This window comes from Lolium perenne, chromosome 4 (genome assembly GCF_019359855.2).
Source record: "Lolium perenne isolate Kyuss_39 chromosome 4, Kyuss_2.0, whole genome shotgun sequence".
In the NCBI taxonomy this organism is placed as follows: domain Eukaryota; kingdom Viridiplantae; phylum Streptophyta; class Magnoliopsida; order Poales; family Poaceae; genus Lolium; species Lolium perenne.
In genome coordinates, this window is record NC_067247.2 from 195,880,745 (window position 1) to 195,891,772 (window position 11,028).

The 11,028-nt window shown below is 46.5% G+C and overlaps 1 protein-coding gene across 1 annotated transcript; it reads right to left on the reverse strand.

The window, feature by feature from the left end:
- Positions 1-3,157: 3,157 nt before the first annotated feature.
- Positions 3,158-7,743, reverse strand: LOC127295248 (DEAD-box ATP-dependent RNA helicase 52C). The gene is made up of 6 exons (XM_051325165.2): positions 6,852-7,743; positions 6,679-6,762; positions 5,638-5,880; positions 4,869-5,036; positions 4,582-4,695; positions 3,158-4,246 (listed from the first exon to the last, which is right to left on the reverse strand). Exons 1-6 carry the CDS (start codon positions 7,566-7,568, stop codon positions 3,740-3,742), a joined length of 1,833 nt encoding a protein of 610 aa, XP_051181125.1. The 5' UTR covers positions 7,569-7,743; the 3' UTR covers positions 3,158-3,739.
- Positions 7,744-11,028: the final 3,285 nt, after the last annotated feature.

Below are 11,028 nucleotides of genomic sequence, written 5' to 3' on the forward strand. Positions count from 1 at the left end.
ACTAACTTCGAACACTTTCAGATGAGTAAGCCAGAGCATGGCCTTAACCTGCCACCTCTTAAAGTGCACACCGGTAAACTTATCCGGCCTTAGTGCATCAGCAAAACCAGCCATTGTTAACTCAGGAAATTGCCTACAATTAGGTTTTTGGATTGTTGGATAATTAGGCACAATTTCCATGATTAATTCCAGAATATTAAGCATGACGACAGTAACTACTAACATGTGAAACTCGAACATACTAGATGCAATGATCAACATGAACAGTAGCAGAGCAAACAGTACAACATCCATCGCTAAACAGATCGAGATATGTCGCACGTACCGATCTGGTGGAGGTGGCGGTGAAGGTGTAGCAGACGATGTTGCAGCAGTAACGTTGTTGATGACAACGTTGTTGATGACGGGGATGACAGGTCGAAGTAGACGGCGTTGAAGACGACGGTAGGCAGCACCGCCCGACTTGGACGGAAGGCGACCCGTGATGAAGAGCTTGAGCAGTCGCGCAGAGCACTTCCCAAAAACCTAATTCGCCCTCTCCCGTACAGGATCGCAAGGACGAGCAGTTCCGGAGACCTGCTCTCCCGTTCGCCGATGCACGTCGGCGCGCGGGATGGAGTAGGCTATGATGGCGGCGCAAGCAGAGAGAGGTGGAAACCCTAACTCGTATATTAGATTTTGTTTCTGCGGTAGCCGGGCAGAAGAATATATAGGCTCGGGAAACCCTATGCAACGTGGGCCACACCCACGTCGCACGAACGTTTCGAGTCGGTTACAGATAGCCCACGATCCGGGAGCGACCCGAAACGACTAATTGTGACGCGTCCATCTAGGAAGAATATATAGGCTCGGGAAACCCTAGGCAACGTGGGCCACACCCACGTCGCACGAACGTTTCGAGTCGGTTACAGATAGCCCACGATCCGGGAGCGACCCGAACCGACTAACTGTGACGCGTCCGTCTTCCTGAGCTGCAAAAAGCAAGAAAAGTCTCGGCTCGAAGCTCAATCCACTCACCACGAGCGTGTTGCGTCGCGACGAGCGAGGAGGAGGAGCGCGCGTGTAGCACTCCTATTCTCACTCACTTACTAGTGGTGGAACAACCCACCTTATAAAGTGGTCTAACTTCCTCCCAACTTTCCATGTGGGACTAAACTTCCCACCTCTTGCCACTCCCTAGTGAGCTGCCACCAACTTAGGCTCAAACTCACAAGGCTGCCACTATGTGAGCTTTGAGATTTATAGGAAAAACTGAAATCTAATTTGGGCCACTAAAAATGGGCACAATATTTCAACAACAATTGCTTCTACAGAAATTTGCAATGCATAGGCTCGAGATGCATCTGGGATTCGTCAAACTCCATCTGAGATCCCAATCCTCGTGCATTGTACTTTTTCACTAGTAGCCGGTGATTCCAGAGAAGTCATTTAAAAGTAAGGTTGCCATATTGTCCCCCATACCTCTGGGTCACAGTGCCAACTTGGGTGTGACCACCAAAGTGGCACTATGCCCTCTTGTGCGTAATCAAATGTCTATGCATGGTAAAATACAGGAAACATGATGATATCACCATCAGCTACAAAAGATACAGGAACACAGGAAACAGGGAGTGCACTTTTGGATAATGATCATGGTATTCATCAAAAATCCACAGTAACATGTATTTTGTCACGAAACAACCGTTACATAATTTTTCATTCCTTCATCCCAGGACCAAGATAGCCTATTCTTGACAGGCGCACCTCAGAGCAGATCGCCAGACAAATTATGTACTCCGTATGTCACTGTTGAATTTGCATTTAGATTTGGGATACGACGGACCCCGCTTGGTCCAGCTCGGAACTCACGCGGTATTTTAGATCCCAAGTATGCTAGTTGAAACATGGGAAGCAAACAATATAAAAAAAGTCACCTTCACCGAGTTTGCAAACCAGCAATTTTTGTAGTGCATCATGTATAATACAGAGAGCAGGTGGCTAAGAGTGATGGTGTTTAAATGAGCATAGAAAAGTTATGAAGTTAGGTGAATCCTGACAATGAGGTCTAAGTGCAAATCATTTTACCTAGGACGGACGAGAACTAAAAGAAGTGCATCATTTATAGTAAGTGGCCTTCAAATCTTTCACGAAGTACTAAAAGCAGTGAACAATGTAGGGTAACATATAACCCTATGCTTCCACTTGATTATATTTCCTAATTTCCTATCGTAGTAAGAGTATTTCCTCCCAGTCTACCGTGGATAACGTTCACCTGCTATAGCTGTTGCAGATCTACAACCATATAAGTCTCCTCACATTATCGACTATTGAGGAAATCATACAGATAGAGCGATAGATGTTGCAACAGATCCATAGATATAGAAAGGAAAAAACTTGAAGAGTAGTATTAATAGTTCAATACTGACCGTGAGGCAATTTTCCCAACTACATAGATTGTAAGGGCATGTACAATGGTCTAGACAGATAGTGTCTGTAATAGCACTCCATATCATATATAGACAGTAGTATAGACAGTGTCTACAGTGGTCTGTCTGTAAGCTATCTATTTTTAGGCAAAACCATGTGTGAGTATAAGTTATAGACACCCTTCATACAACAACAAAAATGCTGTCTGTAAGCCGTCTGTAAGAAGACTACAGACTGTCTGTAACTTTACAGACAGCCTCCCTCTCTCTCCTCATTCTCTTTCCTCCACATCACCAAAATCACCTATAACTACCCCTTACAGACAGCTGAGTCATCACCATTGTACATGCCCTAATGCATAGGCTTGGGATACATCAGGAATTCATCCTATGCGATAAAGCTTGGCGACACAAGGCAAGCATGCCATTTCGCCATCTCTAAGCACGCACCTGCACTGTCACATCCGCCATTTGTGCACTAAAGGAGGTTGCCACATCTTGCGACAGCTCCCTCACCAAGGTGGCAAGGCACTGTCAACAAGAACGTCAGCCATCTCTGCAGCCAAGGTGGTCGATCTGCTGGGTGGGCAACTCGGTTCATTTATTTTCCAACATACAACCTTTATATCTCTCACTGCTTGCCAAGCTGTATTTTACGCTATTTAAACTTCAATAAAAAAAACTCTGAACTGTTGCCTCAGTTAAACTGAACTGCAACAAAAAGAGAATACCACGACATGAGAAACCTTGGATAATTTCAAAACGAATCCACAATAACATTTATCTTGTTGCAACAAAAACCATCACATAATTTACCCCTTCTCTTCCTCCTAAAGAAGTAGATAACTTTATCGTTCCAGCCTGACCTCACAGTATATACATTACAACAGGATATAAAGGACTAAGCACCACCTGGGTATCAAAAATAAAATCTCAGACAAAATTCAAGCCGCAAAAGCACCCTCATCACAAGCTCTAACCAGCCAACGACCAAAAAGACATGGACCATGGAAACACGAAGACAGAAACTCCACATCAACTGCTAAATGTCAGTCTACCAACACCAGCTCTTATATCCCTAACACGGAATTTTAGCCTCTGGAAATCCTATGCCTAACTGGGGAACTTAGTGTATGTGTGCTTGAAAGTCCTCAAGACACTCCATAATGGATACCTGTAAGATAAGACTAGCTCGGCAGTAACCAGAAGAAAAAGGGGATGACACAGTTCACTCGTACTGTCGCTGTATATCAGCTCCTACCAAAAATGTATATCTAATGAGAAACTAGAGTAAAAAGTAACCTGATAGACCCTACGAGAGAGCAACTACAACATTAATCCCAGGCACTGGGAGCCCCAGCACCACCATAGCCACCACCCCCATATGTAGAGGAGCCACCATAGCCACCACTGCTGCCTCCATAGTCGGCACCACCACCCTTGCCAAAGGATGAAGACTCCTTCCGGAAGTCCCGGCCACCAAAGCGACTCGCACCTCCACCACCACGCCTGTTCCTTCCACCACTGCTGCTGCCATATGATGGGCGAGCTGCATAGCGAATGAGCCACGCAGGTACCTCCTGATTAGATTCTGTCATTAAGTCAGCTAGAGACTTCGCCATTGAAGAATTGTTGTCATTGAAGAAAGCCGTCGCAAGACCGCTTTTTCCTGCCCTCCCTGTCCTACCAATCCTGTGTACGTAATCATCGATATCGTTGGGGAGATCAAAGTTCACAACATGAGCAACATGAGGAATGTCAAGGCCCCTGGCTGCCACATCAGTTGCAACTAGAATTGGAGTCTGGCCACTCTTGAAGGATCTCAAAGCATATTCTCTTTCCTGCAAGAAATAGTACATCAATCTGTCAGGAAAAATATAGCCATTGATGACATGAGCATGTTTTAGTTTATATTTAACAAATATCCACAATGGTCTCATCAAGTAGTAAGATTCAACACTACCAAAATGTTGGAGGAAATCAATAAATTAGTAGTTCTAGTTCTGCTGTGTGATAGCAAAAGATGGAATTAAAACGAACTAAGTATACAGTTTGACGAACCAGAACAGTAGTTGAACAATATTCATTCCATGGTAGCTGATCAATTATATAATAATTCAATTAAAAAAATGCTCCAAGCAAAATGGTAGGTTCTGAATTAAAAACAAGAACAAACCTGCTGGTTTCTATCACCATGAATAGAAGTAGCTGGAAATCCGTTCGTACACAACCAGTTCTCCAGCGAGTCTGCACCCCTTTTGGTTTCCACGAAGACAAGTGTGAGAGCTTGCTGCAGCAGAAAATAGAAAATGAGCACCACGAATAAATATTGTACTGGGTTGCTTGGAGTAAGCCCAGAGGTAGAGATACCTCGCAACTGATCTAAAGAGAAACTGAAAAACAAAACATAAGGGAAATTGATTGAATAACAACACTAATAAAAAGGAACAGACAATATATTACCTTTGCTTGATCTGCACTGTCTCTCTGTGCATGGAGAAGGTCCATCAGATGACTTCTTTTATCTGCCTCCTGTACAAACTCAACTCTCTGGGCGATCAACTCAGTACTCGACCCGACTCTTCCAACAGCCAGGAATATGTAGTTCTCCAGAAAGTCAGATGCCATTTTCTGTGTTCGTTAGGAGTAACCTCAATGTCATTAAGAACGCAAATTGAAACAGTTTTGAAATAAAGAACTACAATTGGAAAACAATGTACATGCAAATGATATTCAGCATAGCACAGGAAACCCAATTGGAGAACTAAAAATACATCAGCACCAGGACACAAGCATGACTAACATATTAAGCACATGATAAGCTGACAACCATTGTAATTATTGGGCTACTTGCTGAAGGTTTTCTCTAATTTAATATGACATTGGTCCTCAATGTTCATATCATACAGCAATGTATTAACAACGTATAGCACAATGATGTAGTATCAGTAGGCCTCTCAAGATGTAAATCTAACTACTTCGCCTAAGCACGTCTAGCAAAGAACCAAAGGTTAACACCATTCAAGGAAATGATGACATAGTGCTTAAAGGGTACAACATCAACCAAATTTAGGATATGGATATCAACAGGAGAGAAGCAAATCAACTCGGCAACAAGGGGGGAAAAGTACAACCAGGGGCTCAAACTTAATAGCAAGAACCAGACATTTAAATTATTTAAGAAATGTGTAGCATTGAGATTACTACAGAAGTGCGAGATAAAAAATCTAACCTGGATTTCTCCTGGGAATGTAGCGCTAAACAACAGTGTCTGCCTGACACCTCGTGGGGGCATGTCCATTTGCTCAACAATTCTCCTAACTTGCGGTTCAAAACCCATGTCCAGCATTCTATCTGCCTCATCAAGGGCAAGGTATCTGATTGACTGCAAGGATACTCTTGCCCTTTCCAGTAAATCAACCAAACGACCAGGAGTAGCCACAAGAATGTCAACACCCCTCTCAAGATCTCGCAACTGCCAGAATAATGAAAAGTGAGTTATTGTCTGATAGAAATTAAACAGCTAAGGTTACACCCAAGCATCCAAAAGCTAATATGCGGCAAAATCAACTAGGTGTATGACACATCAGAGAAATATTGGGTGAGAACAAAAGCTGAAGACAGCAGACAAACAGCACCTGTGAAATCTAACACAAAGCCAGAAAATCTATGGGGGTCAACGGGACATGCACGACAAAACCCATAATAGGTCTAATATCACTGAGGGACCGGAGATCAAGATGGCGAAGAAAAGGACAACGAGAAAGACAACTCACTGCTAACACTAATGAACAAAATAGTAGTAATGTCAGCTCTAGAAAGGAACCAGATTTTGGATGAGAAGAAAATTCCGATGGAAATCAATCGTACACTGAAGCACTGTCTAACACAGAATCGAGGACCATAGATTTCTAAACATATATGTACATGGATATGTGGAAGGGTGGCAAGTCAAGAATACAGACACATGTTCAGGTTGTTATTTCTGCCATATAAATACGAAATTGTTGAATACAGTCTGAACAAATAAAAAATAGCAAACCATTTGATCTCAGTTTATGCAAATCACCGTGCACATTGCAGGAGAATTAACTAGAACCAAGTGCAACAACGAGTGCAACCAGCAATTCCAGAGACCGTTAACATTTGCTCTGTGAAGAACTGACTGCCTATCCTAGCATGGAAATACACTTGCACTGAAATGTTTTCTGAGACAGAAATTTTCTATTCTCAGAAGTTGAGGTATTGCAGCCAATGCGAGAGAAAACCAGACCTGCTGGGTAATAGGCGCCCCACCATATGCAACGACTACCCTGACACCAGTCTGGTATGAAAATTTCTTGGCCTCTTCATGAATCTGCAGCACAAGGCAAAGGTAAGGAAACATCAAGCACGTGTAATAACAAGGAAAATTAATCTGAAGGGTGAAACGAGAGATGTAGTCACCTGCATGGAGAGCTCTCTTGTGGGCGATAGTATGAGAGCGAGCGGGCAGGCTGTCCTGCTCCCGCTCCGCTGCGGGCGCTGCACGGGAGGACCCCGCATGATGCCGCTGATGATGGGGAAGCAGAAGGCGGCCGTCTTCCCGGAGCCCGTCTGCGCGCAGGCCATGAGGTCGCGGCCTGCGAGCGAGATCGGGATGGCGTGGCGCTGCACGGGGGTGGGGCGCACGTACTTGCAGCGTCGGATGTTGTCGTTGAGCGCGGCGCCGAGGTCGATCTCGGCGAAGGTGCCGACGGCGGGCGGCACCTCCCGGCCGCTGGTCTCGACGGGGATGTCCTCGTAGGCGTCGAAGTTGATCCCGGTGTTCTGGTGCTCGTCGAAGGGCACGGGCTCCGGCGCCGCCTCCTCCTCGTTGCCGAAGGGGTTGGGCTCCCGGTCCCACCTGCGAGGCGGGGGGCCGCTGGCCGCGAACCTCCCCCCGGCGGCGGGAGCGGGGCGGCCGAGGAGGCCTGGCGCGGCGCGCGGGGGTGGAGCGGAGGACGCGGGAGGCGGCGCCGCGGCGGAGCGGTTGCGGAGGTGGGGAGGGACGTAGGAGGAGCGGTCGGCGCGCGCGGGGCCGTTGGATGCGGCGGGCGCGGCCGCCGGAGCTGGAGCGGGAGCGGGAGGGGCTGGCTCGGCGTCGGCGACGTCGGCCCAGGAGGTGCGGGAGGGGGCCGCCATGGTTGGATCTGCGCGGAGGAGGAGGCGAGGTGGGCGCTGGTGTTTTTTGAGGGCAAGTTTTTGGTGGGATTTCGATCGATGGGTGGTGGGTGGGTGGAGTTTGCGGCTAAAACGAAGCGTGCGAGAGCGAGATGGAAAACCTAAACGGGAAAGACGACCGGAGGCGGAGGTGCGCTGCGCGTCGGTGGGATGGATCTGATCTGGGCGTTTGGTGCACGACTGACTGCACGGAGGGCCGGCCAAAATATCTCGAGCCTGCGTGCGCGTTGCTCTCTCTTTGCCAGATGCTTTGTGGTGTTTGCATTCGATTTGCTTTTGCTAGTGTTCGCATTCGATTTGCTTTTGCTAGTGTTTGTATTCGATTTTAGTTCATGGCTTTCCATCTCAAAAAAGATGTTCCTCGCCTTCAGCGATGCGTCCCTTCTCAGCTTGGCAGCCACTCCTGTACTATCCGTCTCCAGCACCACCTTCTGAATCCGCCGATCCCTCGCAAGAAACAGCCCCTATCGACATGCTAGAAGCTCAGCATGTTCAGCATCAATGAGATGGGGGGAAAATGGCTTGCCCCTACGACAAAGTTGCCATGATGGTCACGAAGAACCACACCGCCCCCTCCAACACCATCAGCCGAATGATAAGCTCCGTCAGCGTTCACTTTAACCCAGCCCGGCTCCAGTCTGAGCCAGTGCTCAAATGGTTTAGCTCCAGCCGCCGGTGAAGATGTCTTGTGCACTTCCCTCCATTCTTCCAAGGATGTGGCCGTTTTCGGCACCACCGAGTTTGGGTCAGCAATCAACTGGGACTCTCTCGCATCATTTCTTGCTTGCCAGATATTATAGATAGCCATCATGAACCAAGCACTATGATCATCAGAAGCTTTTCCGATCCAATCTAGCAGCCAGCCCTTGAGCTCCGAGTGGCACCTTAGATGTTTCGGTGGCACCTCAAAGGAACACTGTGACCGAGTACCGGCGAGCGACCATACTGACTGGGAATGAGGACACGACCAGAACCGATGTACCAAGTCTTCATTTCTGCCGCACACAAGACAGACTACGCCGTCTATTATTTTCCGATGACTTAGCTCAGTACCAACAGCCAGGCCGTTCATGGACTTTCACCTTACCTGGAATTTGAGTTCCCCACAATGCCAACCATCCCCTGTGCTCATCATAATTTCTCGACATCTCAGCCCTACCCCTTGCCGCTCTCTTCCATTGGATGGCGAGGTCGTACGCTGACTTGACTGAGAATATGCCATTTTTAGTGTAATTCCAAGCCTGAAAATCGCTTGAACCCAGACGACCAATAGGAGTGCAAAGAATATCTTGTACATCAATTGGGAGAAGGTGTTTCCGCAATTCCTCCTCATCCCAAGCTCCACCACTATGCACAATAAAATCTTGCACTCTCTCGGGCTTATCATCAAGCAAAGACCCCAGTGGGTATTTAGCTCCTATCCTAGGTATCTAATTGTCGTCCCACACTCTAACCAGTGAACCATCTCCAACTCTCCATACCAAACCCTCCTTCAGAAGATCTTTGCCGTGAATAATCCCCTTCCATGTGAAGGATGCCCTCTTAGGACAAGAAGCATCCAAGAACTCACCGTCTCTAAAATATCGGCCTTTTAGAACTTTGGAGCACAAAGAGTCAGGGTCTATGAGCAGTCTCCAGCCCTGTTTAGCTAAACACGCCTGGTTAAAACATTCAAAATCGCGAAAACCCATACCACCAGACTGTTTGCTTTTGCACATTCTGTCCCAACCTATCCATTCCGCCCCTCCTAATCACCCCACTAGAAATTCGATGAGACGGAACTGAAATGTTTGCATTGCTTATTGGTTAGCTGAAAACAGCTCATAGCGTACGCCGGTACCGCCTGTAGCACCGACTTGATGAGGATGCACTTTCCTTCCTTGTACATGTCTTGCCCTTTCCACCCTTTCACTTTTCCCCGTGATCTTTCTGTGAGGTACTTAAAACTTCCCTCTTTAGCTCGACCAATGACAGTGGGCAGTCCCAAATATCGTTCTGAAAGAGCTTCACAAGAAATTCCAATGTCTTCTTTGAGTTTCTGCCTTAGATCGTCGCTACAGCCCGGCCCAAAAAAGATAGATGATTTTTGTAAGTTTACTCTTTGCCCCGAGATTATCTCATAATCATGTAGAATTCTCCTCAAAGTTTGCAAGCTACTACCCGTTGCCTCCAGGAAAACAACAATGTCATCCGCAAATAAAAGATGAGTTACATGTGGACCATTGGCACCAAAACGGACACCCCTCAATTCATTCTCCAATTGTGCCTCCCTCAGCAACGCAGAGAAGCCCCCCACACAGAAGAGGAAGAGGTATGGGGATAATGGATCCCCCTGCCTTAAACCGCGAGAAGAAAGAAACGGCTCCGAGAGGCCTCCACTAAGCTTGACAGAGAATCTCACAGACGTGATGCACCTCATAATCATGTCCACCCATCTCTGATCAAAACCGAGTTTCAACAACATTTTTTCCAAAAAAATCCACTCTACCCTGTCATATGCTTTTACCATATCCAGTTTGACCGCGCATAGTGGGACCTTCCTCCTTCGATTCCTAATAGCATGAGTACATTCATAGGCGACAAAGACATTATCAGTAATCAGCCTCCCAGGTACAAACGCACTTTGTTCTTCAGAGATCAAAAGAGGAAGGATTTTCTTCAGTCTATTCGCCACCACCTTAGACGCAATCTTGTACAATACATTGCATAAGCTAATCGGTCGGAATTGCGACAGCAACTCTGGCGCCTGGACTTTAGGTATTAAAACCAACACTGTATCATTGAAATCCGGGGGGCAGTCCCTTCTGTTGACACTCGTTTTGGACCGATAGCTAATCAAGGATAGAATCCCGCCGTGACAAATGAAAATAGATAAGGCGCAATTGGAAAGATTCAATCGGCGAGTTTTTATTGCTCATTGAGAATACATCATGTCCACCATGTCAAGTTTTGCCATGATCCGGCTTAATAGCCGATTATGCTAACAGTCAGAGGTAACCTTGAGGATCAAGATATGAAGGCTTCCACTAGAGCTTATTTAAGATAACCTCAAATGAATAAGTGATAGAAACGAAAGTTGTGTGTCTCGTCGAAACAAACAACTTCGATTTTTGGATCATCGCGATCCGAGATAGTATGCAACCTCTGGAACGAACGCACTTTATCAGACATGGAAGGTTCCGGTGTCTGGTCGGGAGCATAATGATATCAAACGTGCATCTGCGAACTACACAAACGTCTTCACGTTCGACCGATTTCAGAATTCAAGATTAACTTAGATGGAAAAGTGTTCAACATGAAAGTTCTCATTGTTTCAAGACGAACAACTTTGTTGTTTACCAGATTTTGATTTGAGGTCGTTTACTGCCTCAAAGTTGTCCCGCAAGGTACTGCCAGTTTTAAACCGAACAGTTTTGGAAAG

Coding starts and splice junctions, on each gene's coding strand:
- LOC127295248 (XM_051325165.2), bottom strand. CDS start 7,568: ATGGCGGCCCCCTCCCGCACCTCCTGGGCCGACGTCGCCGACGCCGAG. Junction 4,696..4,868: donor ACAGTGCAGATCAAGCAAAG/GTAATATATTGT, acceptor TTTCTGCTGCAG/CAAGCTCTCACACTTGTCTT. Junction 4,247..4,581: donor ATGGTGATAGAAACCAGCAG/GTTTGTTCTTGT, acceptor TATTTCTTGCAG/GAAAGAGAATATGCTTTGAG.